The sequence below is a fragment of the Lissotriton helveticus genome, chromosome 9 (assembly GCF_964261635.1).
Source record: "Lissotriton helveticus chromosome 9, aLisHel1.1, whole genome shotgun sequence".
Classification (NCBI taxonomy): domain Eukaryota; kingdom Metazoa; phylum Chordata; class Amphibia; order Caudata; family Salamandridae; genus Lissotriton; species Lissotriton helveticus.
Genome location: NC_136070.1, coordinates 1,290,962,103 through 1,290,989,118, shown reverse-complemented (window position 1 = coordinate 1,290,989,118; position 27,016 = coordinate 1,290,962,103). Strand labels below are relative to the sequence as shown.

At 45.5% G+C, this 27,016-nt stretch overlaps 1 protein-coding gene across 3 annotated transcripts in view; it reads right to left on the bottom strand.

Moving 5' to 3' along the window:
- Positions 1-1,292: 1,292 nt before the first annotated feature.
- Positions 1,293-27,016, bottom strand: part of LOC144782515 (uncharacterized) — a 116,067-nt gene continuing 90,343 nt past the window's right edge. For all 3 annotated transcript variants that reach the window (XM_078661918.1, XM_078661919.1, XM_078661920.1), the window contains 3 exons: positions 20,767-20,862; positions 15,891-15,992; positions 1,293-3,391 (listed from right to left, as the gene is read on the bottom strand). In XM_078661918.1, the coding sequence (XP_078518044.1) occupies positions 2,637-3,391; positions 15,891-15,992; positions 20,767-20,862 (953 nt within the window). In that variant the 3' untranslated portion in view covers positions 1,293-2,636. The remainder of the gene's footprint in view (positions 3,392-15,890; positions 15,993-20,766; positions 20,863-27,016) is intronic.

Sequence of the window (27,016 nt, the reverse complement as noted above, 5' to 3'; positions counted from 1 at the left end):
ACCGCGATGTACATCAGTGCCCTGGTCCTGTGACGTCAGTAACCAGTGATGATTCCATTGAGAGAATACCTCCCATAAATAACTGTGCCTAGACAAGTTTTGAGGAAATATATTATGGTGACATAAATTGCATTATATTTAATACCAAAAATGCCTTTTTGTTTACAACGCTGGTCAAATTTGTCATATGCTCTCAGGATCGGGAGCCAACATGGCCCTGATGACTCAGAGGGGTCTCGGTCTCGACGCTGGATCATTATCTGAAGTGCTGGCTCGCGATCAGGATCGAGATAGCCCCGAAGACTCAGAGGGGTCTCGGTCTCGATGCTGGATCATTATCTTAAGTGCTGGCTCGCGATCAGGATCGAGATAGCCCTGAAGACTCAGAGGGGTCTCGGTCTCGATGCTGGATCATTATCTGAAGTGCTGGCTCGCGATCAGGATCGAGATAGCCCTGAAGACTCAGAGGGGTCTCGGTCTCGACGCTGGATCATTATCTGAAGTGCTGGCTCTCGATCAGGATCGAGATAGCCCTGAAGACTCAGAGGGGTCTCGGTCTCGACGCTGGATCATTATCTGAAGTGCTGGCTCGCGATCAGGATCGAGATAGCCCTAAAGTCTCAGAGGGGTCTCAGTCTCGACGCTGGATCATTATCTGAAGTGCTGGCTCTCAATCAGGATCGAGATAGCCCTGAAGACTCAGAGGGGTCTCGGTCTCAACGCTGGATCATTATCTGAAGTGCTGGCTCGCGATCAGGATCGAGATAGCACTGAAGACTCAGAGGGGTCTCGGTCTCGACGCTGGATCATTATCTGAAGTGCTGGCTCGCGATCAGGATCGAGATAGCCCTGAAGACTCAGAGGGGTCTCGGTCTCGACGCTGGATCAATATCTGAAGTGCTGGCTCGCGATCAGGATCGAGATAGCCCTGAAGTCTCAGAGGGGTCTCGGTCTCGACGCTGGATCATTATCTGAAGTGCTGGCTCGCGATCAGGATCGAGATAGCCCTGAAGGGTCAGAGGGGTCTCAGTCTCGACGCTGGATCATTATCTGAAGTGCTGGCTCGCGATCAGGATCGAGATAGCCATGAAGACTCAGAGGGGTCTCGGTCTCTACGCTGGATAATTATCTGAAGTGCTGGCTCTTGATCAGGATCGGGATGGTCCTGAAGACTCAGATGGGTCTCGGTCTTTACGCTGGATCATTATTTGAAGTGTTGGCTCTTGAGCAAGATCGGGATCTTGATTTCAGGGTCATTCTGGAGAGTTTCAAATAAACAAGGCACAGACATCTTTTTCAAATAAAAACATCAAATGTTTTATTTAAACTATATTAATGCATTGCTCATATATACTACAAACTTCTAGCAGTGCCGTTTTTTAAAACTGCTCTTAACATAAAATCAGATTCTCAGTATTTCATCCTCTATTAAACCAGTGCTTCATTTTATTGGAAAATTATTTAACTTGGGTGGTTTTGAGTCCAAACCACCCTTTTTTAACTGCTGCAACATTTTTAAACCTCGCCACGCAGGATGCACTTGCATTCTTATACTCTTAACTAGGGTGTGTTAACCCGTTAAGTGCACCCGCCGGCCAATGGCCGTCACAAGCACTACCTTGGCAGTGTTGCGCACGTCCGTTGGCTGACGCGGCCCCGCCCTCGCAATAGAACGCGGTAAACGGGTTAAACATGCATAATTTGTTTTCCTGAAATTATATGAAATGCCGGCAAAATGACACAAAATTATTCGTAATTACACAAAATGCTAATTTGTCATTTTACCTCCTATTTTAGGGTGAAATGCATTCTTGCGTCAATTTTTGATGAACAGTGTGAAAAAATCAAAAACAGACGCTCATTTTTGGTTGTTCCTGCATGTTTATGGTAAAGTTTTACAGGAAATTGCACGTTTGCCCGTAAATCTGTACCATAAATATTGTGTAATTAAGCAAAGTTGCATAATGGTGTTATTTCAGAAATTCCGAGTAGCAAGTATAAAGTGAAATTTCTGTAATTACGTGTATTACGCCAGCATTATTTAAATTTTGCCCAGGCCTACTTTTAACATTGCACATGGAAAATGGTCTTACACACACATGTTTAGGGTTAAGTGATTGCGAATAGCACATAATTAGAGCTAGGGTAATTAAATAATGTACCTTGAGTTAATAAAGATTCCTTAGAGAAAGGAAATGGCAGAATAATCAAGTGGCCAGAGTTTAATAAATAACCGAAAAGCGCTAAATTAAGTGAGAACTATCCACAGGCTTCTGATGCCTTTAAGGAGAGAGACAACACCTAGATTCTGGAGTCTGACACAGGTGGTGTGGAATAGGTACTGATTGCAGTTGGGTGCCACAACAGCTACACAAAGGTTTTGTTTGCCCTACAATCATATGACTGGAGGCAAGACAGGAAATAGAAATAGTGAAGACGCTAATTGATGGCTCATGAGACTAAGATATTAAGCAAGTAAAAGACTCCTCATGGAAAACTCTAAGCCATGATGAATAAATAGCCAGAAGTGGTAAAGTTGTTTTTTGAGAAATGCAATGACAAGACTGAATCCCATTCTTAACTAGGGCAGTACAGTGTAGTTGTCAGTAGTTTAATAAGCAGAGGAGGTGTTCCTTTCAAGCTTCCTTAAATACATGCGTCGACTGGTGTTTATAGAGGGTTCCTTTCATACTGAAGCGTTTCCCACATACAAAACATTCATAAGGTCTTTCTCCGGTGTGTGTTCTCTGATGCAAAATAAGATGATCTTTTCTAGGGAAGGCTTGGTCACAATCCGTACACTGGTAAGGTCTCTCTCCTGTATGGATTCTAAAATGCATAGTTAGGTTTGATTTTACGTTGAAGCTTTTATCGCACTCACTGCACTTATATGGTCGGTCTCCCGTGTGTGTTCTCAGATGCCGATCGAGAGAGCTTTTCATACTGAAGCACTTCTTACATTCAAGGCACTGGTACGGCTTCTCTCCGGTATGTGTTCTCATGTGTAATTTTAGATTTGTGTTCTTGCTGAAGCCTTTTCCACATTCGGTACATGTATACCATGTCCAGTTTAGCTGACCGTCCTGCTTATTCGAATAAAACGCTGTATTTCTCAAGGGACTCTCACTTTCGGTACACTCACCAGACACCACTACTTGGGGAATTATTTCTTGTAAACCAAGATATGTTGGACTACATGCAACTTTTTCACAATGGGTATTGTTTACTTGTTGAAGTCCCCAATTAATTTCGGACCAGGTTTGCCGTCCAGAGTTTGCACTGGTTTCAGAGTTCAGGAGGCCAGTCACTTTGTCCTTTCCACTTAAATGTTTCATATTAATAGATTCTAAAGATTCTCCTTCGATCTTTTCTCTCCTTAAATCTTCATTATCTGTTAAATTAAGAAGTACACAATTAGGACAATTTACATAATTTCATTTACTACAAAGAAAATATTATTTGTGGTTTGTCCCAGGAGTTGCAGGTAAAACGAGACACAACTTTGCCTAATGCGGCTAGATTGCTTGATTACAGCGATGGAAGGTACCTTGAGGCATAGCCATAGATAAGTCATACTTCACTAATACCAATCCTCCTGTCGAGCCTTTCTAGAGTCAGCGGTGCAAGTACCCCCATTACTTCTTAGGAGAGACTGTCCCGTTAAGAAATGTGCACCTTTTCCCTAGGTATTTCTAATTGAAAAGATAATAATAACCACTGCCAACACTTTCAAATATTTTGCCCTTCTGAAGTAATGAGCTGATCACTGCTCCTGCTTTCAAAGAGCAAAATGATGCTACATCATGGAGAGACTGGGATAACGAGGAAGAAAAAAGCAGTCACTAACAATGCCTAATACAGAATGTGCTTGCCAAAACGTTCTCTGAATGGTCAGGTGTGATGAAGGTAGGTGGAGACAAGAGTACAGTTCACTATAGAATATATAGCTAACAGAAAGCTATAGGGAACTTGAAAAGGAAATTATTACTAACCCAGTAATCATCTGTTCTTGGCATGTCATGCTTTAGATTCACATGCTGTGCATACTCCGGCCTCTAGTGTTGGGCCCAGATGTGTGCAAGTTTATTTTCTTCGGAAGAAGAGTTTTGAGTCACAAGGTAGTGTGACTCCTCCACTCACTTGCTGGTAATGCGCATGGTCGTCGACTACATGTTAGATTGATTTACTCTGCAGCGGGTGAGGATACACTGTAAAAACAAAGTGATGTACAGTGAGATGTCAATGCAAAAAGAGACCGAAAGATTACTGCAACGGAGGAATAGGCAATGTACTCTTAGCTTTAGCATAGCATGTTTAGATGCCCTCTACTATTCATCTTTCAATGCCTGATTTGGATAGGGCTATCCCTTTATGGGGTTTGGAGAAAGCAACTAAGAGCTGTTGTGTTTCTAAAAGGTTTAGTCTTATCAATGTAGCACATGAGGGCTTACTTGACATTTAAAGCATGGAGAGCCCTTTCCGCAACCGAATCAAGTTGTGGGAAAAAAACAGGGAGTTCAATGGTTTGGTTATGGTGGAACTGAGAGACCTCCATCGGGGAGGAATTTGTGGTTGGTGCGCAGGACAAACCTAAACCTGTGGACTTGGAATAAAGGCCTGACGCTCAATGACAAGCCTTAGTGAAATGATAGCAGCCAAACCACCACCTTCCAAGACTGAAACTGAAGGAGGCAGGAATAGGGGATCCAGCCGTCTTGTAAAGGCAATGTTGAGGTTCCAGGTGGGGGCCGGCAGTACCCGAGGATGAATGACCCTCTTAAGGCCCCTCATGAAAGCCTAGGTGACCCACATTCTGAAGAGTGAAATGTGTTGTCTGATCTGAAGGTAGGCGGGCACAGCAGCTAGGTGCAGCCGTGTAGAAGTGAAGTCCAAACCCAACATCTTCAAGTGGAGTAGGTAGCAGACAGTATCCTGCACTTTGGCTGCCACAGGGTCGATGTGGTTAGAGTGACATTGTTATGTGAATCTCTTTCACTTGGCAGCATGACAAGCACAGGGGGTATGCACATACATTCAAGATTAAGGTACCCAAACTCTAGGCCCTCGAGAGCCAGATCACACGATTGAGAGACCTGGGATTCGGGTGCCTGATTCCTCCATGGTTCTACGTGAGAAGGTCCTGCCTGTTGGGAAACCTCTAGTACGGAACTACCGAGCATCTGAGCAGAGTTGTGAACTAGGGTGGACGAGCCCAGATAGGAGCTACCAAAATGAGGGTGAGAGGTCTGCCGAAGCCTCCAACCCACAAAAGGGCGTAGTGGAAGAGGAGGAAAGGCACAGGCAAATATCCCTGACCAACTCACCCATAGTTATTGCCCTTGGACTATAGGTGTGGAAACCTGGAGGAAAAGCTTGGGCATTTGGTGCTTTCTGCCGTAGCGAATAGGTCTATCTCTGGGAAGCCCCATTGGTGTAAGTACTGGAGGAGGACTTGCGGGTGGAGTTCCCACTTGTTGACGCATCCTGTTGGGGAGGTCAGCTAAGTTGTTGTCAACTCCCGGGCGGTACTCCGCTAGGAGATGGATCTTGTGTCCGAAAGCCCACAGACAATTGATCTGGGCCAAGTGAGAAAGATGGGGTTATTTTTTAAGATAATGCAATGGCTGTCATGTTGTCCGTCTTGATGAGGAATACTTTGTCAATCAGGTGGGGAAGGAAAGCTTTCAATGGAGGGTGAGCAGCTAGTAGTACCAGGTAATTGATGTAGAGACCTTGGTGGCGGGGTTCCCACTGGCCGGGGACAGTTAGATCCTGTAAGTGCGCAACCCATCCTGTAAGGGCGGAGTCCGTTTTAATGGTTCTCTGCAGAACTGGGCAGAGAAAAGTCCGTCCCTGCAACAAGTTGTTGGTGTGCCACCACTGCAGTGAAGAGAGCGACAGGTGTGACGGCTGATCAACACTAGACCATCTAAATGACCCTCCTCTTGAGACCACTGGTGCGTTAAGCACTCCTGCAATGGACACGTATGTAATCTGGCATGGGGTACTATGGCAATACAGGAGGACATTATACCAAGGAGTGAATGACTGCACTGACCATGACTTGTCGGTCTGGTAGGAAAAGAGGAATGAGTGTCTGAAAAGACTGTATCCAGGCAGCATATGGATAGGCCATGAGTTGAGGACTGCCCCCAGGTAGGGTTGGCGGTGGAATTTTGAGGCGTTGATAGTAAAACCTGGTTGCAGTGGTGAGTCAGAAGGGGAGCCCTTTGAATTCGTAATGTACAAGGTGGATTGGAATGTGGAAATAAGCACCCTTCAGTTTGAGAGCGGCCATGAAGACACATTGTTGTAGTAGCAGGATGATATTCTGGTGAGGAACCATGTGGAAGTGCTCTGACAGAATGTATTAGTTTTCGGGCCTGAATTGGTCTGAGGGACCCGTCCTTTTTGGGGATTAGGAAGTACAGAGAGTATACTCCCACACCCTGTTGATGATAGGGGACAGGTGCTATGGCCCCTTTGTGAAGGAGAGTTTGGACCTCTTTCCTGAGTAGACGTTGGTGTTGTGGGGAGGGTTTGTGTTTGCAAGTTGGAATGTTGGGAAGTGTGAAAGTGAGCTCCAAACTAGAACCATGTTGGATAATATCCAACACCATCTGGTCTGAGGTGATATCCTCTAAGCGGGAAAGAACCTTTGGAGGCAGCCCCCGACAGTTGTTGGTGTTATGTGGTTGGGGCTGAGGACAGATTACGTCAGGGTTTTGTGGTGCTGACAACTTCTTTAGGAGAGCCACTTTTACATCACGTCTGAATTTGGTATCCCAGTAGGTACCTCTGAAGTAACCCCTAGGAGAGGACTGCTGGGCCTGCGGACGGTAGTAGATCGTGGAGGCATCTGGGAAGGTAAATTTCGAGCATCCACGAAAGGAAGTGTGGCGAAAGGAGCCGTGATAAGCTGGGATTTGGAGGGCACCCATAGCCTTCGGTGTCTCCTTTTTGATTTTTTTCTAGCATCTGGTCAACTTGTGGGCCGAAAAGAAGTGGACCATTGAACGACAGGCTGAGTACATTTTGCTGGACTTATGGCTTAAAGACAGAGATGTGATGCCAGGCATGCCTGCGCAGGACACTGGAATTGACTCCCCTTGCAGCAGTGTCCGCAGCATCTAGGACATAGTGTATGGTGGTATTAGAGATTTGCTTTCCCTCACCAATGATATTGTAACCGCAATTTCTATGCTCCTTTACGAGATGTTGGAGGAGCTCCTCCATCTCATCCCAGTGGGCACGGTCCCACCTAGAGTGGTACGACAGAACTGGCAATCCACCAGTGGTTGGCAGATTGTGCAGCTGCCCTTTTGCCCACTAAATCGATGCGTTTACTCTCCTTGTCTGGTGGAGGGGCATCACCGGTAGCCTGAGAGTTAGCTCTTTAACGGGCATTACATTAGAAGGTGGTGGTCGGTACCGACCATGGGCCAAAGGCAGTGGTGCCCGGCAGCCTGTCTCAGAGGCTCCAGAGCGGCAGGACAATCCTTATGCTCAAAAAGCGAGCAGTGGCAAAAGGCAAGGAAGTCTGTACATACAACAGGCTGTGCCAGAGGCAAGTCTTCAATCTCCAAATCTGAGCCGGAGCTGTCAGCAGCAGAGACGGTCCCCTTATCCATCGCCGAAGGTCATGGGCGATGTTCCCCCTCACGGTCCTCTGAGCCGAAGAGATCTGGTGTGCTGTCTCTGCCCCTAAGCCACATCTATGGACATCAAGCCTGACAGCCACGGAGAGTATTCTTGGAACAGAAGACGCGGCAGGCCTTGCAGGAAACCTCATGTTTGGGAGACAGACACAAATTGCAGACCTGATGGAGGTCAGTTTGAGGTTACTTCACGTGGCAGCGAGGACAGTAACGAAATGACATCTGTTCTATTGCCATCGAGACATGGTGGAGAGATGCAGAGAGGAGACGTAAGTAGGCCCCGAAGGGCAATGGCCATGTGGGTCGAAGTCGACCCGAAAGTTGCCCCAAGAAGCTTGAGCTGTCGACCTGAGATGAGCAAGAAATGGAAAACATGTTCAGTCACAATACCGATGGAGGGGGACGAACCATGTAGACTGAACAGACCACCACAACAGTGTCGAACCGTAGCACGACAGCACGCGTCGGAACCCTAAGGCGTAAAGAAAGCAATCTAACAATGGATAGATGACAAAGCACATTACCAGCAAGAGGAGTCACACTACCCCATGACTCAAAGGAGTTCTTTGAGAAAAAACAACTTGCACACATCTGGGCTCAATACTAGATGGCAGGAGTATGTACATCAAACAAGGAAAAAAAATCCCTTTCTGACAGATTAAATAGTGGGCAAGGTAAGTATAACTGCAAGCTACAATTCGGGTCATATGATGTAGGCACTTAAAGTCGAGAACTATTATCAAGGTAAGTTGAAATAATTTGGAGAGCACTTGGCCTTTATCATTTGCTGTTATGTGTTACAATAAAACTACAAAAATGAAACATATAAGAAACTATATATTCTTTTATTAAAAAGATCTTTTGTTATAATTAAATTTAAAAAATAGTTGATGTCGAAATACAGAGAAACAAAAACAATCTGTCACAAAACATCAATTTTGTTGCCACTTTTTAGTATACTTTTCTTAATCCAATTAATCCAAAAGAAGAAAAGTAGCAAATACAAATTAAAAAACACACAATTGGTAAAATAGCAAAGGAAAACTGTTGACTCAGCGTTTCGGAGAATTTATGTTAGATCGTCACCTTCTTCAGGACAAGAACTTTTTTCTGTTTATTTGGAATTCTTTTGAGGAGACCCTGGAATAGTCTGCCGATTTTAATGCCCAATTACCCGTAATAAAAGAACTGTATTCTTGAGATAGAAGAGTTCTATTGTGGACGTGGATACGTTTCAAACAATTCTATCTTGAAAGTCACTTAAGAGTCGTACGTGTTGTGAATAAAGATTTTTCTGATTAAAGTCACGGGGACAGTTTATTTATCAATCTGCTGCTCGCCTACACCGTCAATATCTTTCTTTCTTCTAAAATTGCCTTCATTGGCGATCCAATCCGTATTGCTGTGCTCTTGTTTTGCTTTATATTTTTTGAAATGTCAAAGAATTACGGGAACTTATTATAGAGAACAGTGGACCCTAGTATTTGAAGGATCGAAGTAATGATAGGCATACACTATATAGTAAGTATGTCCTTTGTCCAGCCGGACAGGATTTTATTTAGTGAATATAAACAATAGCACAAGAATTTTCCATAAATGACAAGTGGGCACTACCTGTGACCCACAGTGAGCAAGACAAAACAACGAAAATTCAGGCAAAAACGAACAAGGCGGTCTGTATACTTGTACTCAAGGTCCCTAGTGCATTACCTTTGGGTTCCCTTGTTTCCTTGTACCACAAAATATTACGGGAGGCAGATTTGAGTGATTGATAGGCATATTGAAGATAAAGTCCTAACGACTCTATAGTTTGGGTTCCAGGTACGTGAAGCTTGTTAGCTGAGGAGTATGTACAGCCATACATGCCTCAAACACAGACCTTTCTGCCTGTTATATCTTCAAACGAAGACATGCAGAAGGAATTTGTTGCTTACCCTGTAAGCATCTGTTCATAGTGTTTAGGACTGTAGATTCACATGCTCTGCATACTCCTGCCATCTTGTTGGGCTTGGACCTCTGCAACTTGTGTTTCTCGGAGGAAGTACTTTGAGTCATGAGGTGTGGAGACGCCTCCCTTAAATTGAAATGCGCATGGACACCAGCTTCATTGTTGGATTGGTTTTCTGCACATCGGGTTAGCATACTAATGGAGCAGTAAGTAGAACGGTATGGGGACCATGCGTAAGATTATGGATAAAGGATTGAGAGTTAAGTGTGAAAAATCTGAAACAACCACTGGCTTCCAGAGAGGCAGGTGGGCGTATGTTCATCTACAGCACTACACGCTACGAACAGATGCCTATAGTATCTGTAAAATATTCCACTTGCAGCATGTGTGGCTGTAGATGCACCAGCTCTGCATAGACTGTACGGCAGTACTCCCCTAAGCTGGGGGCAGCCAGTGGATGGTGCAGATGTTTGAAACAATGTCCTTAAGATGATTTGGCCAACCCAAGCTTGTTGGCCTGCTAGTGTAAGACAACAGTGTTTGGTAAAGGTGTGTGGAGTGGACTATGTAGTTGCCTTACAATTCCAAGGAAAGCCACAATGGCCCTTTTTAAATGTGTGAATGTGCCTTTGGTGGGGGAGCACAGGATTCTTTTGGCTTTCAGGTAGCAGATCTAGATGAACGTGGTTAACCACCTGGCTCTGCCTGCCTTTGACACAGGACTGCCTTTATTCTAAGATTTAGCAAAGACAACAAAGAGCTGCTAAGTTTTGAGAAAGGGTTTAGTCGTAGACTTTGGTGGTGACTGCATTCTGAAAGGACCCTAAGGAGGGCTGGATCTGAAGATCGGATTTGGAGGCCTTTATGGTGAATCCCAAGCTGTAGAGAAGGGAAATGGAGGCCTGGGTGTGGGGCTAGGCACTGCTGCAGGCGTGTGCTCTTGATAAGCCAATCAACAAGATAGGGAAACGCATGAGTGCCCGCCCTCCCCATCTCAGGTGGGGGGCTGCCATGGCCACGCATTTGGGTAGGTACTCAATTGGGGGTGTGGTGACCTCCAAATTGCACCACTTCGGATTGGTAGTAATTGCTCACCTACCACGAAGCAAAGGTGGCAGCGATGAGCGGGATGGATGATTATGAGGACGTAGGCATCCTTCAGATCTAGTGAGTCGACACCCTATAAGGTGGTCATGTGGAAATGTTCTGAGAGGATGTACTTGTTGAGGGACCTGAGGTGCAGTATTACTCTGAGAGAACTGTTCTTTTTGGGATTGAGGAAATCTAGGGAGTACATTCCTCTGCCTTGGTGCTGTGGGGGTGCTGGTTCCATAGCCCCTCTTAGGATAAGCATCTTCCTCTAGCAGGTGAAGATGTTCTGGCTGAGGATGAATGCAGGGTGGGATGATTGCTGGGGTGGAGGTGAGCTCAGGAAAGTAGCTCTGCTCGATGGTGGCTAGAACGAACTGATCTGAGGTGATCCCCAACAGGGAAGAAACCCCCTGAAGCCTCCCCCAACAGGTGTTGTGTAGGGGGGTATATGGGTTAAATCACTGCTTGGAGGTAGAGGTTCCTCTAACTCTTCCCTTGGAGTTATTGCCCTGAAAGGTACCGCACACATACCCTCTATCCTCTGCTGGTAGAGGCCTGGGATTGGTCAGGGGAAGAGGTTTTATAGACTCCTCTGCATTGCTGTCTCCGAAAGGAGCCCCTACCTGTTTGGGTTTGAAAGGCACCCCTGATTTTGGCACTGTGTCCTTTATCTTTTCCGACATCTCATCAACCGGCGGGCCAAAGAGGTCTTCTATGTCAAAGGGCCGGTTGATGAGGTGTTACTGGACTTCTGGCTTGAAGTTAGCTATACGAATCCAGGAGTGTCAGTGTAGAATGACAGACGTATTTACTCCTTTGGCCACCGTATCAGCAGCGTCTAGGGCACAATGTATGGTGGCGTTGTATAGCAGCTTGTCCTCCTGTACAATTTCATCCCACTCTTTTTGTATTTGTGAGGGGGATGCTGAAGTAGGCTCTCCGTTTCCTCCCATTGGGCCCCATCATCGTATGCGAGAAGGCCAGCTGCACTGACGATGCAGCAGTATGTGGCAGCACTGGCGATGCAGCAGTATGTGGCAGCACTGGCGATGCAGCAGTATGTGGCAGCACTGGCGATGCAGCAGTATGTGGCAGCACTACATTCCACCCTTTCACCAGCAGAGTCGACGTGCTTGCTCAACTTGTGTGGCGGGGAGCGGCTCCTGTAGCTTGAGCTGTGGCTCACTTATGGGCGGGAGAGACCACTAAGGAGTCTAGGGGTATATGGGCTATGATGTACAAGGAATCTGAGGGAGGAAGCTCAACTTTTATTTCTACTGTGGGTGTGAAAACCCGGGATGCGCAGAGTTTCTGAGTTCTCTTCAGCCCAGAGTGTGTCTGTTTTGCCAAAGATATGTGGTGCCCCCTTCATGGATTGCTATACCTTGAGGTCGGCCAGTATCTGCGTCTCTGCTGCTGAAGGGTCTTCTTGAACCCGAAGACGAGGCAGAAGGAGCACAGAGTGTTGTGGTCTTTCAGCAAGAGACCAGGTTACAAACCATGTGGAGGTCAGCCCAAGCGTATTGCACTGAGGGCATTTCCTCCAGGGCGTCAGTTTCATCACCCTCTACCCCTCTTCACTGTCTGGAGTTGGTACAGACGGTAGCGAAGCTCAGAGGGGCAGGATGTTTGAGGGGATGATAAGGGAGGGTGAACTTTATAAAGGATTCAGGGACCTGGTCTTAAGTACAGTCTCCAAAGCACGTTGTGGGAGAAGAGAGAGCAAATGTTGATGTAGAAATCTTCTCTGCAACGGGAGAGGAGAGAACAGACCTGGAGCAATGACCGTCGAACATGTCAAGTCAGGGACCTGCGTGATACAAGTCTCAACCTAATGATGGAGAAAAACAATCTAACAATGGAGCCAGAGCCCATGCACATACAATGGAGCCGGAGCCCATGCACATACAATGGAGCCGGAGCCCATGCACATACAATGGAGCCGGAGCCCATGCACATACAATGGAGCCGGAGCCCATGCACATACAATGGAGCCGGAGCCCATGCACATACAATGGAGCCAGAGCCCATGCGCATACAGTGGAGCCAGAGCCCATGCGCATACAATGGAGCCGGAGCCCATGCGCATACAATGGAGCCGGAGCCCATGCGCATACAATGGAGCCAGAGCCCATGCGCATACAAGGGAGCCAGAGCCCATGCGCATACAAGGGAGCCAGAGCCCATGCGCATACAAGGTAGCCAGAGCCCATGCGCATACAATGGAGCCAGAGCCCATGCGCATACAAGGGAGCCAGAGCCCATGCGCATTGCTAACAAAGGAAGGAGCGCCATTCCTTGTGACTCAAAAAGCTTCTTCAGAGAAAAACAAGTTGCAAACGCCCACGCCCACTGGCTGGCAAGAGTATGCAGAGCGTGTGTATCTACAGCGAAACATGCCATGAATATAGCTTTTTAAACTGAATGATTGTAAATGCATTTAGTGGTGTATTGTAGTTGCTCAGAAAAACTAAGCATTTGAAGTTATGTTTTTAAACAGATTGCAATCAATGGGTGAACTATGTGAACGATGGTGTCTGCTTTGTTCCTGTTAGGCTGCACTGTAAGCTTCCACCCACAGATACACGCGGTCCCTCACCATAAGGCAGTAATGTTCAATCTAGTCACCACTGGGGCTTGTTATTATATCATAGAACAGCCTGGTCACTCCGTCTTGATTTTGATAGCGCAGTTTCAGTGGCTTTTTAAATAGATTCAAGAAAATGAATTATGAAATGACAAATGTATGGCATTTGAACTGGATCTGGAGGGCTGCCTGGATGGCTCTGGTTTACTGCGTGATTGGCCAGCTCGATGGAGGGCAAAGCGGTTCCGCAAGTTTAGCACCGACATCTGCAGTGAGCTAGAGGTCATGAGTTTAAATTCAGGCAAGGCCAACTCAGGCTTGCATCCTTCAGAGGTCAGTGAATGGAGTAGCATGACAATAGATAATAGCACATATTACTTAAAGTGCTTAGAACCTCAAACAACTGATCATTTACTAATGAATTTTGCCTGGAGAGAGAGAAGGAGCTGCCACAGCTCCACCTCAGGGGATGTTGCATCAGGGAAAGGTTCAAAGGGGAAGTTCCCGCGCGCTGCCACGACTTGGTCATGGTTTAGGGCATCCAAGACATGGACAAGGAAGCAATCCGACAGAAGAAAGCCGGGGGCTGCACTCCGATCTTTTCAGAGGGACTGAGTTACTGTGGGAGGCCTCACGCCCACCACTGAAGTAGGACCATGTGATCCTAGGAAGTCTGGCTCCCCCCCCCCATCACTCCATTAGGACTGCATCACAGTGGGAGGCCTCCCCCCAATCCACACCAGAAAGACTGAGTGACCCTGGGTTTGAATGGCAGCACTGAGTGGCAGATCTGGAAGGGGAAGGTAGTGAGCTGCTCGTCAGGATCTTTACAGGATATCGGGCTGGAAACCCTCTGGGTGGGCTGGAAACCCTCTGAGTGGGCTAGCAACCCTCTGGGTGGGCTAGCAACCCTCTGGGTGGGCTAGCAACCCTCTGGGTGGGCTAGCAACCCTCTGGGTGGGCTAGGACATCTGTTACAGCAAGTGTCACCATCTTGGGAAGACTCTCGCCACATGGGGACATGTAGCTACTCAATATTGCCATCAAGAGACTTCCAGCTGAGGCTTGTGACAGCACAAGCATGTTTTAACCCTTGGTAGGAGGTAAGTGACATGTTCAGTTTAATCCACATATTTGAATCCTGTAGCCTACAAGCTTCCTCTAACCCGCAAGGAAACAAACGATGCTTTAGTAACGACTACGCAGTGTAAGAGAATCTGGGACCCAGCCCAGAGGGTTTGTAGAGATGCTCACATTCCAAAGAAGTGATACACTAAGGGGTCCCGCTTTAGCAGTGAGACGTCAGTAGGGTATGTAAGGTAAATATATGGTTATAAACTCCTTTATGATTTTTAACGTGCTTTAAATCATGTCTGGAGAAGTAAGTGAAATCTGAATGGGACCCATACGCGAACGACATCACCTTTTCATAATGTGGAGATTGGGCACATTACTGTATCGCATTTACACACAACAAATGTCATGGCACTCAAAGAAAGTCAGCTATGGACGTGACATTGCGCCAGTTCAGTCTTAAAAACTTGATGGGCCGCTACATGTAAAGCACGTCTGTTCCACAATACGGAGGCACTGGATAGTGCACGAACACTTAGCAAACACACACTGTCAAGATACCGAAACACAGGCACTCGAAGGCCTATCCTGGCTACTAGTACAGGGTGTGTCATCAGTGGGGGCATCTACTGGGACTGGAAATCACCCCCTACTTTGTGGTTAACATATCTACTGAAGAGGGCCAGGATGCACAAAGGGCTATTTATTTTCCTGGAGTGACGGACGAGATTGTGGAATATGGAGGAAAGGAGGCGCTGTCAGGAAAAAGAGGTACAAAGAATGTTATGTTATGTGGATTTCTAAAGCGCACTATCACCTGCAAGACAGAAAATGAGAGAGAGAGGAGAAATAGTGAGAGAAAGAGAAAAAAGAGCAAGAGAATGCACAAGAGCAAGAACCTGAAAGTGAGGGTAACAAAGTGAAAGTGTAAAAGACAAGACGTGTGATGTGAGAGAGCAGACGGAAAGAGCATGAGAGAGAACGAGAGTGCGCTTGGGTGTTAGTTGAGGGATAGCTACGCGAGGTGAGCTGACCCTCTGACAGAACCGTGATGTGCAGACGTAGGTACGAGTCATCCAAATGAGGATGAGTTCAACCAGTTCTAAGTACAATGGTGAAGTTTTTCAGCAATTTGTAAGTTCGATCAAACACACCTAGGTTGCTTGACTTGCTTCAACCATCACTTTACCATTATACTGTGGTAAATGGTGAGGAAGATGAGATTGGTTCAGATAAAACAATTGCTAACCTGAGCACCCCAGAGATTAGACCAAAGTGGGGACCTAAAACATCCTTCCCGGTCATTGGGAACCCATGAGCTCATAAATGTGTTACATTTGTAGTCCAGCCTACATACATTGGCCATGGCATTGTCATTGTAAAAGTTAATGGTGAGACGAGTGAGTCAAAGAGATGCCACTGTGGATTTCTCAAACCACCTATCGGTTGTACCCAATAACCCAAGACTTCTTGCAGCTGCAATCAGTAGAATGTTCATTAATATGATCAAAATGTTCTCGTTAACTCCTACCTGTTCTTTTCCCCAAAGGCTCTTGCTGCTCTTGATGGGGCGATTCTCTTTCATTGCTAATATTCACCGATGAAGCAGATGTGACATGCGTATTATCCGTAGCTTTGAAGAAAAAAACTGAAAAAATTAGCATGTTTATCCCATGACCTATTCATTTATTAACCTCTCATTTTCATGTTCTCTCAATCTCTCCATGCTAATCTCTTAGCCTCTATGTCCCGCTCTCATATTCACTCTGCCTTTCTCTCTCTCTCCCTGCCTCTATCACTTTCAACCTCTCTACGGAAACCTCTTCCTCTAACTCACATCTCCCTACCTTTCTTGTACTTCATCACCATCTTATTTTGAACGTTAATCACTCAGCAACGCCTAACTCTAAGCATATCTCTTATGAACAAAATATATAAATGTATCTAAAGTTAAACTGATTTTTTTAAAAGATAAACACCGTACCCTCACCTTACCACGACTGGTAACCTGAACTCTCCCCAAGGTATAAAAAATTGTAGAATTATATATTGTATAATTATTTATCGTTACTTATATTTATTCAAATCAAATTCATGATCATTTTCTTGTCCCCAACAATAACACTTACAGTATTGCTTCCTTAACAGAAATCTATAACTTGGTATAAATCCATAAATTAAATCAATTTACATTGATTTAGAATAATTAAGGAGCTCTTACTGAACCCCAACTAATTTTAACTAAAATAGACAAATTAAAATAAAATTAAAATACAGTTACAGTACAATTCATACATGTGGCACCCATAAACATGATCCTAAAGCTAACACTAACACTAATTCTGGTAATTGTTTATTATTTGTATTTACTTTATTGAATCAAGTTAAACAAAATGTCATTAGGTTGTTTAAAAAAATAAAAAAGAAGAACATGGACATGTTATGTTATGTTAATAACATTTTTATAGCGCAGAGCTGCCCCAGCCAAGGGGCGTCCCGGCGCTTCTGGTAAGGTCATCACACACAACACATCAAAACAGTGGGAGAGAAATACTAAAGAGGAGTTTAAAAGGGATGAGGGAACAAATGAGTTTTAATAGCTTTCCTAAAGCTCAACAGCTCATCAATTTCTCGAATGCGGGAAGGTAAAGAATTCCACAGCTTAGCCGCCAGAACTCGAAAGGAACGACCTCCGGCTCTACTCAATCTGAATCGAGGGATCACAACCAGATTTTGGCCCAAGGATCTCAGAGCGCGCGAGGGAACATAGAACTTCAAGAGATTGTTAAGAATCGGCGGGGAGGCCATCCTGAGAATCTGGAATGACAGACAAAGGGTCTTAAAATAGATCCTCTGTGTAACCGGTAGCCAATGTAGCGAGCGGATGGTGCTCTCAGCAGAACAGAACCTTGGAAGCCCCACAAGGGCTCTGGCTGCTGCATTCTGGATACGTTGCATCCGCATGATTTCAGCCTGGTTGGCACCCAAAAGTAATGAGCTGGCATAATCAAGCCGTGATAGTATAGATGCTTGAATGACCAGCTGCCTAGTTGAGGCATCAAAAAACCTCAAGATTGGTCTTAGCCCTCGAAGAATACCAAAGCATGTGGCCGCTACTTTCTTCGTATGGCCACGAAAGCTGAGGGCAGGATCAAGCCAAACCCCCAAGTTCTTCGCCTCTGTCACAGGAATAGGGGTTACACCCAGCTCAGGGGGCCACCACTCATCACCCCAAAGGTCCGCACGCTTACCCACAATCATAACCTCCGTTTTTTTGGCGTTGAGCTGGAGACAGTTGGTATTCATCCAGCTAGCCACTGCCAGGAGTCCTTCCCGGAATCTGGGAGCGTCAAGGTCTGAGTCCCCACTCAAGGTGACCGCCAGCTGCGTGTCGTACGCATACGAGGCCATAGTCAGACCCCACCGCCTGACGACATCGGCCAGCGGCCTCACATACAGATTGAATAGAGTGGGGCTCAATGATGAACCCTGAGGCACACCCAGATCAAGGGGGTGGAGTTTGGACTCAAACGGAGGAGTAGCAACCTTAAAGGTTCAGTGGGATAGAAAGGAGCAGAACCAATCGAGTGCCATGCCTTCGACCCCAGCCTCTCGCAGACGTTGAAGTAAGATTCTGTGCGAAACCGTGTCAAACGCGGCACTGAGATCGAGAAGTATCCGTGCCGCAGTCTGACCGTAGTCAAGCACAGAACGAAGATGTTCCGTCATAGAGAGTAGGGCGGTTTCCGTGCTATGACCCGCACGGAAACCGTTCTGGGAAGAGTCCAGAATGCACTCCCTCGCAAGATGTTCAGTCAATACTGCGTTCACATGGGCTTCCGCAATTTTCGCGGCCCAAGGGAGGAGGGAGATGGGACGGTAGCTCTCAAGTTTAAGGGGGTCTAGGGTGGCCTTCTTGAGAATGGGTGTCACGACAGCCTGTTTCCATTTTGATGGGACGATGCCCGAAGTGAGAGAGAGGTTGATGAGATGGCATACTGGGGGGAGGCAGACAGCAGCAGATTCTCTAAACTGTACAGGCTTCAGAGGGTCTTCTGGAGAGCCAGATTTGATTTTAGAGACCAGTTTATAAAATACCTCCATCGAGAGACTGGGTAGAGAAGATAAAGCCTCACCTCTAGTAGGAACAGGACAAGAAAACTCATCATCCTGATTGGTAGTAGGAAAGGCACGATAGATAGCCAGAACTTTTTCCCTGAAAAAGGCAGCCAGATTTCCACAGTGGTCCGAGGAGCGGACATCAGCGTCCATAACTCTTTTGGACGTCAAGTCCTTAAGGACTTTAAAAACTAGCTTAGATGGATTAGGGCGGTTTCTGAATTCCTGGGCATAATAAGCCGCACGAGCTCTGCATACCGCTCTATGATAAAGTTTGATTTTAGCGAGATAGGCAGTTTTTTTCCCAGCCTCGTACGATTTACGCCATTCCCTTTCTGCCTGTTTACAGGTTTTTTTTAACTGAGCCAGGGAACTGTCGTACCATGGGCTGGGTGCTCTAGAGCGGCATTTAGTCCAGGCAGCAGGTATCAGAGCATCTAACGCACTGGAGACCCAATCACAGAAGGCGTCATACCCAGCTTCAACACAGAAGATGGTGGAAATCTTCCAGTTTGAGTTTCTTCCAATTACGCTTCATCACTACTTTGTCTTGAGGCATGAACGAGTGCTCATTGATCACAAAGGAGATTCTCACCAAAGAATGGTCAGTCCAAGCTACAGAAGTGGGTCTAATTACCTTGACCCCAGTTAGGTTGGTGAAAAAAGGATCAAGAATATGACCCCCGAGTGAGTGGGGGAGGTAACCAGTTGACTAAGCTGAAGGGCCTCCAAATCGGCCAGAATACTGCTAATAGTGGGCATATGGGTGCAATCAAAATGGAGATTCAAATCTCCAAGAATACAGAAGTTGGCGCATCCCAATGCCAAAGAGCTAACACAATCGGGGAGAGCCATTCGAAAGGCAGTATCACATCCAGGAGGGCGGTAAATTAGGAGGCCAGATAGCGTGAACTGATGGCTAATAGAGATTTTTAAAAAAGCACATTCACACCCCACTAGGTCCACTACCTTCCATTCACATGGATAGCAAGATTTTACAGCTACAGCAATGCCACCACCCAAGAGGGCCGGTTATGCGTGAAGATGGAATAATCAGATGGAAGAGCAAGATTAATAGCAGCCACATCAGTCTCTTGCAGCCAGGTTTCCGTCATCAAAAATACATCTGGCAGTTCTTCACTGATAAGATCATTAAGTTCTGCAAAATGCTTCGGAAGAGATCTGATGTTCAAATTCCAGACCATTATATCTTGGGGACCTGAAGGTCATTTGACAGAGGGTTTAACCGAAATAAACTCCCATATAACACGAATCGGGGCGGGGGCAGTGAGGGACCATGTCCCACAGTTACAGGTATGTGGGCCACAGAGAGGACTAACCGGCACATAATGGCAGCGAGGAATGAAATATCTGATGTCGAGCAAATCGGCCCGAGAGCAAACATACCTTGATGGCATCTACAAAGGAAACTCTCAAGTAAAGTGTGTTGGCGCGTCTAGCGCCGTCTTAGCGCTGACGGGCGCAGACGGGCAGGACTCTGGCACGACTCAGGCGCAGGGAAGGCGCTCCCGCTGCGCGTCACCGCTGCGCGGCGAGTCGTGCGCCTTAAGTAGGTGGATCTGAATTGCCAGGAGCGCTAGAACGCTCAGAAATGGCGCCCTGCAAGTGACCCCTTCGCTCCCAATATGGCGAGCGCAAAGTCTGACCCCCAGGACCGGACCCGTTCGAGCAGCGGTGGAATCCAAATTAGAGTGCAGGTAGGTGGGCAGGGAAGAAAACAGCTAAAAGCAGGGCAAAAGTAAATAATAATGAAACCAAATAGCAAACAGGACGTTTTTAAAACCAATAGCGCGTGCACAGCAGCGTTAGCAGCGTGAGATATGAGGTTACCTGTCCATATAATAATTTAAGTCTAATAATAACCCTAACTCAACCCCTAGCACCTTCCCCAAACAATGGTAAATATGTTTGCTTCTATTTAGTTTATTCATTTAAGATGTGATGTGTTAAACTAATTAAAATCAAAATAAATAAAATTAAAATGATTCCCTAACTTTAACATAAGCAGTACAACTGTATTTTATATATTAATTTAATTTTTTTTTTTAATTATTCTAATTAAGTTAAAACATTGGTCAGATATTTAATTATTTACACCTTGAAAATGTAATGGGGCACAGGGCAATGACAAATGAGGTTTTGATGTTGAAGAGAGGTCACTTTGTCAAGATAATGGTCAGTATAAGTAATCTCCCTGCTCTTCTCTCTCTGCCTCACCAGCCCACTGGCAGCCATCATGGCATCAAAGCCGACATGTTCCTGCTCACCTGAGACTCTTGCCTTAGATTTGCTGTTCTTTAATACGCGCTTCTCTTCCTGCGGCCTGATGTTCAGTGAAAAGACTGAAGCGATAACTGGATAATCTGAAATAAAGGCAGCACCAAATAGGATTGTTTTGTTTGATAAGAAATGGCCTGGAAACAAGGGACAACGTAATAGGCAGCCAGACTAAAAATCAACTGTAGAAAAAAGTGTCAGAAGAATGTATTGGATCTGGGAGCAAACTAAAAACTGTCGGACAAAATGCACTCATACATAGTGTGTCTCTATCCTATCCAAATCTGGGTTTAGGCAGCCCACTGCTGAAATAAAGGCAAATGCATCCAGTTCCTTTGACAGTCCACCATGCTGTTAACTAAGGAGACTGTAATGGAAGTCATGGGATGGGCTGTGAGCCCCATATTCAAGGGCTTCAAATAATCCTTCTCAATCAACACAAACGCATCTGAGTAGCATTCCCTTCCATTGTCTTTTAGCCACTATTCCAGAAGGGGAGCAACCATAAGTAAATCCATTTTGTACCTGGCTCTAAAACCAATAGCCCACTCCATGTGCTCAGCAATACAAAATTCTCTACCCAGATGGCATTGTTGACAGATCTTAAATCAATGAGAAATCGTAACTTTTCAGATTTGTTTTAGTCACCATAGCTGGAGAAAGCCACAAAGTGACATCAGCGGGTTAAATAATTCCATTGTCTTTGATTTTTGTTAAAATTGTAGAAAGTTCACACTATGGGATACATTGCGTAACACCCTCTTTGACCTTGATTTTCTTGTACAAAATTTTTGCTTTTGCCCCCTTGCGTTGAAAACCCCCTTTAAATATTTTTTTCCAATCGACATCAGAGACAGAGTTAACCAGAGTTACTGGGTGCTTATGTCCAGGTCTAATCATTCTTATTGCCAATTTTTTAGCGTCCAAATAAACTCCTGTAAATGAAATTGACATGAAGGGTTTATTGAAGTACAGCAAACAGAGCTTCTATTGTACATCAGGGCCTTGAGGATCCCACCAACTGATCTAAGATTCAAACCAAAGTGAGGAAAATTGAATTTTGCCTTATCATGTGTGCCTACGTGTTCCCCATCCTATGTTATATGTGCATGATTAATATGCATATGTTCCCTTTTTGATCGAATAAAGACGCAATTATAGTTGTGTCCAACTTTAGTATGCCAGTTATCTAGTTCCCCTGAAAGCAACAAGTATTAGGCCTATGTTGCCAACGTTTTACATTGTGCACATTAATTCATCGAGTTGTCCCCGTTTTCTAGGCCTCAAAGGGCCCGGACACCAGATTCAAGCTCCAGTCTCCTGAACCTGCTCCGAGGAGCGATGCAGCCCCTCCCGCATCCCTGACCCTTCGCTTACTTTCTGCCAAGCAGCGAGGTGCCCGGCCTGGCTCTGTCTGCCTGCCTGCCAAGAATATGTTATGCCCACAGTTATCAGTTCAGCTCTCCGTCTTCACATTCCTAGCTAACGAGCTGCATAAACATCTTCAGCTATAGTCTAGTCTTTCTGTCTCCATGCAAGTGAATTTCTGTATTAATATCCATAGAAGACTCATGGTACACGCAATACATGAAGAATATATGCATGCACCAGCCTTAGTGTCAAGTTGCCTTTGCTCTGATGACTTTTAGATTCAATCAACATGTTCTCCAAACACGAGATACCAGATATACTATAGGTACATGTCGTCCTGACATCCCAGACTTTAGTCTGCTCTTCTAGTACAGAAGTCAGAGCCCCCAGCTCTCCCTAGTTACACGTCATGGTCCGTTTGCGCGCACCACTAGGTTAAAGGTTCCAGCTGCCCAGGTAGCCCCCTCCATGTATCCACCCATTTATGACACTTCTGTGACACTTCTGTGACGTTCTCATCACATGTCTTCGTGCACGCCTTGTGAACGCCTTCTTTTCACGCCCATATGTTCTTATCTTTCGTTTGTCACTTGTTCCGCCTACTGTATGCAATGTAATTGTAATGTTTTACTATATATACCATGTACTGTTAATATGACATTAGCTGTCCCTCTCTCCCCTGCCCCGGCAGCTGCCATTCCATTCTATGCCAGGCTATTCCGATCCTGTCCTGTCCCTTGTGCCTGATTAAAGCCTGTTCAACTCAGATACCCCGGATCCTGCCTCTTATTTATTGAGCTATTTGTTTTATTTAATGCATAGAAAAATAGTACCGGTAGTTATTTATTTATTTACCACATAATGGCGCCCGAATAGGGACGAGCCCCTTCCCCACGCGCCGGAGATGTAACGCAGGCCCCCTGACCCTTCTACAGCCGTGACGGAACTCTACCGTGCACGTGCAGATATTTCTGCTTCAAGTCTCCCTCAGGCCCACGGAGGAGACGGAGACTGCGGTCCGGCATCCAGACGAGGCGGTGAGGAATGCGGTTCGTCCCGACCAGAGCCCAAGCCGAGAGAGCAAGGTCCGAGGTATCCGGAGGCCCACCTGTAACCGAAGCCCGAAGCTCGAAGCGCATGCGTAGCAGTAACCAGACGTCGTAGCAGTCTAGTCCAGTCCGAGGCCTTCAGTTTCTGCTTCCCGGTGAGTACTGTTGCGGGGGAAGTATCTAGACAGGTTCATTAGTTTGTCCCTGGTCCGATGGGTTTGGGTACACAGATCCAGTCCGACGTGTCCATCTAGGTGGATACGGTAAGACGTGTCTCTTTATGAGACCGGTATGTTCTGTACTGTTTTAGCAGTGCATCTAGTTTCTGTACTGTTTCTAGCAGTGCATCCAGTATTTCTATTAAGTCTGTTCTCGAGAAATTCAAGTGTTATGTTTTCAGTGTATCAGGTAGTATTCTGTTCGAACTGTTATTAATGTATTTTTGTGTCGTGGTATGAGTGATTTGTTTGCCATTTCATTACTGTGTTTATCGTGTATTGTGTTTAAGTTCAAGTACAAGTTCAAGATGCCGCTGTTTTCTAAGTTACGTCAGATCAAAACCAGAAAAGGGTTACTCGAAGAATCAGTTCCTGTCCCTCCTAGGGACAGTCCTGGTCACTTTATGTATCACAAGCATGGCTTAGATGCCATATTATATCTAGACTTATGGGTGGATTATACAAAAAATCTTGAAGAGAAATATAGATGGCCTGTATCAGGTACATGGGATGCCGAGTGCATCATGCGAGTAGAAGAAGCATTATGGAAAAAGAAAGCCAGACAATCCCAGAAAGATGCCATAGAATTGTGGCGTAAAGAATCGCATAGGAGATCAGAGAAAGAATTCAGAAAAGCAGAATTAAGTAGGGAATCCTCAGAAAGAGCCCAAGAAAGGGAACTTCTAGAAGAAGGTGAACGAGTTAGAGCAGAACAGTCAGACAGACAGAGAAATGCCCTTATTAAAGGTATGTATCCTCTGCTTGCCGAGGGCTTGCCGAAGGCAACCCCGGAAGCATCCTGTAATTTACCGCCACCCTTGGTCCCGACTAAGCTACGTCATAAACCGACTGCAGCTGAAATTTTTCTTTCGACCTATTTGGACGATACAGTCCCAGAATATGCAAATCCTATTCCGCCTGCTCAACCTCAGCACCCAGTTAATAATGTAATTCCTGTTCCTCCAGTCAATGGTCCCGGGAACCCTGTCCATGTGCCAGTACCCCCGGACCAGTCCGCACCACGTGTTTTGCCAGTCACCTTACCAGCACATTCAGCATTAACTGACGATTCTAGTTCAGGAGGAGCGGGGGGAGGTGCTCCTACCACCCCGCCTCAAGTAAAACAACTAACGCTGAGAGACGCAGCGTTACAGCGCACGCCAAAAGTGACTACATACGCAGACCTCAAGCGACACCTTACTGATTGCATATATGATTCAGTTCCAGGCGAAGATCACATGATAATATACTCCATACGTTTACGACGAGTTGCCAACTATTTGGCCACCCTGCCCGACATGAAGGAACATCTAGACAGAATATATCGTTTTATCCGTACAGGGGAGGATCCAGAAAGTATTCACGAAGCTATGGCACATAGAAAAGTCGAGAATCAAAGTATGATTTTACAGTTCTTGATTAACTGTTTAATAAGAGAACAAGATCAACCTGGTAAAGACAAAGACGAGATGAAAGTCTTGACAAGATGGAGTGATAATATATCCGAGGGAAAACACAAGACACAGAATAGTATAGAAAGTATGTACAGGAAAATTCGTAAAGAAATTCTAAGTATACACGAGAAGGAGAAAGCAATACGAGCAACCGAGAAAGAGAATGACTCTTCAAGTGAAGACATAGACAGCGAGAATCCCGACAGAATAGCGTATGTAGGTAAAACTAGACTTTCCGACAGACCTTCACGCCTAGATTACAAGAAAGTTTTTCCGCCTCCCGTACCAGAACAGTGTTCTCTGGAGCAAGTATTCCAGGCTACAGATAAAATTCTGAAACTACGAATAGGTTATAGTGAGCTTAGTACCATGCATGAACAAGAACTAGCCCGATCAGCAGTCCGATGGACTAGTGATTCTACCACGTTTTCAGATGAAATAGTGGCCCAAATGTTTCTGAAGCTGCCCCCAGCCGAGCAGCGACTGGTGGGTATGTACATGATCCAGCACCTCATCACACTGTATGAGGATCAGCATTCTGATCCAGGTCCCTTGTATGATGTTCTGAGCGAGTTACTCCTAAACAGATGGAAAGGTCTAGGTACCGATTTAATTAACGTCATGTTAGAACAGCGCCACAAATACAGAACGTTCCTGACTCCGCATTTTGTTCCTGTTCCACCCCCAGTAAGAAAATCATTCTACATAGACAGACAGAATCCGTTGCGAGAAGTACACCCAGTTAAGGGAGCGGGGGGTGATCTAGAACGAGTATTTGTTTACACCCCTATCACGAAAATAGAACTCTTGGAAATGAAAAAGTTAATACCCTGTCACGATAAAGATCCAGCAGGGTTCCATCGTGAATTAAAAGACATGCTCCGTATGGGAGAATACACGTATCCTGATATTATTAAAATGTTAAAGGTCCTGTTGCCTGCGGGCATATATGAAAAACTCAAAGAAAAAGAATGGGAGGTGGGAGAGAAAAAGATAGATTGGACCGCATTAGAGACTGAAGATAACACACGAGTTCCAGGTACCGGTCTTGGGGAAAAAGCTAAAGCATTGCCTGAATTGTTAATACAAGTCTTGCCAAGATTACTAGCCACGAAAAAGGAAGACTGGGATGCTATCTCAGCCTGTAAACAGAAACAAGATGAAGACACTAGTGATTTTTATTCTAGATTTGAGAAATGTTTCATTATTAATAGTGGTCTGAAAACAAGTAGTGAATCGTATCCACATCTTTTTGTTACCAAATTAGTTGAGAATTCTTTACCACAAGTTAAAAATCGAGTACTGAAAGTCGAGAGTACTTGGCAAGCTAATACTCCGTCACAAATGCTCCAGATGCTCCAGTATCACCAGAACAGAATCAGGGAAGAGCAAGAACACGAAAGGAGACGTATGAAAGACACGAAAATGAAAGTACTAGTTGCACAGTCTGTTCCACAAGACAGTCAGAAGAGGGGTACGAATCAAACCAGTCATCCTGCAGCTCCCGTCAAAGGGACATGCAATTACTGTAAACAGCCAGGTCATTATATAAACGAATGTGCAGTTCTGAAACATAACATAGCTACTGGTAAGACGAAAGAGAGACCACGTCCTCCTAGACAAGAACCTGTTCCGCAGAACACGCAAGCACCGCAGAACGCACAACACACAGTTACAGTACCGCAGCCTATAGCTGCCACACAACACGTTACACAACAGATGTACCAGTATGCACAGTCAGATTATCCAGAATATCAGCAGTATTCATGAAACAGCCTAGAGAGGGAGGTTGGCTTGCCTCTCATCGAGATTCCTGTAGATCAAGAGGGTCCCTATGTACACAGTCAAGTATTAGGGAAAGACAGAAAGTTTCTGATTGATACAGGGGCAAGTAGGACTACCATCAGTCATGACGAGGTTCCAGGGGCTCCACTCTCAGGCTCTAGAAATGTTTCCCTTGGATTTTCAGGAAAGCCTATTGTTAATGAAATATCGAAACCAGTTACCCTAGAAGTTGGTCCATTGTCCCGAACTACAGACTTGTTACTTACGAAATCCTGTCCTGAAAACTTACTAGGTATCAAGACACTGAAAGAATTAGGAGCAATCATTTGCTGCTCCCCAGAAGGAGTGAGATTGTTTTTACGT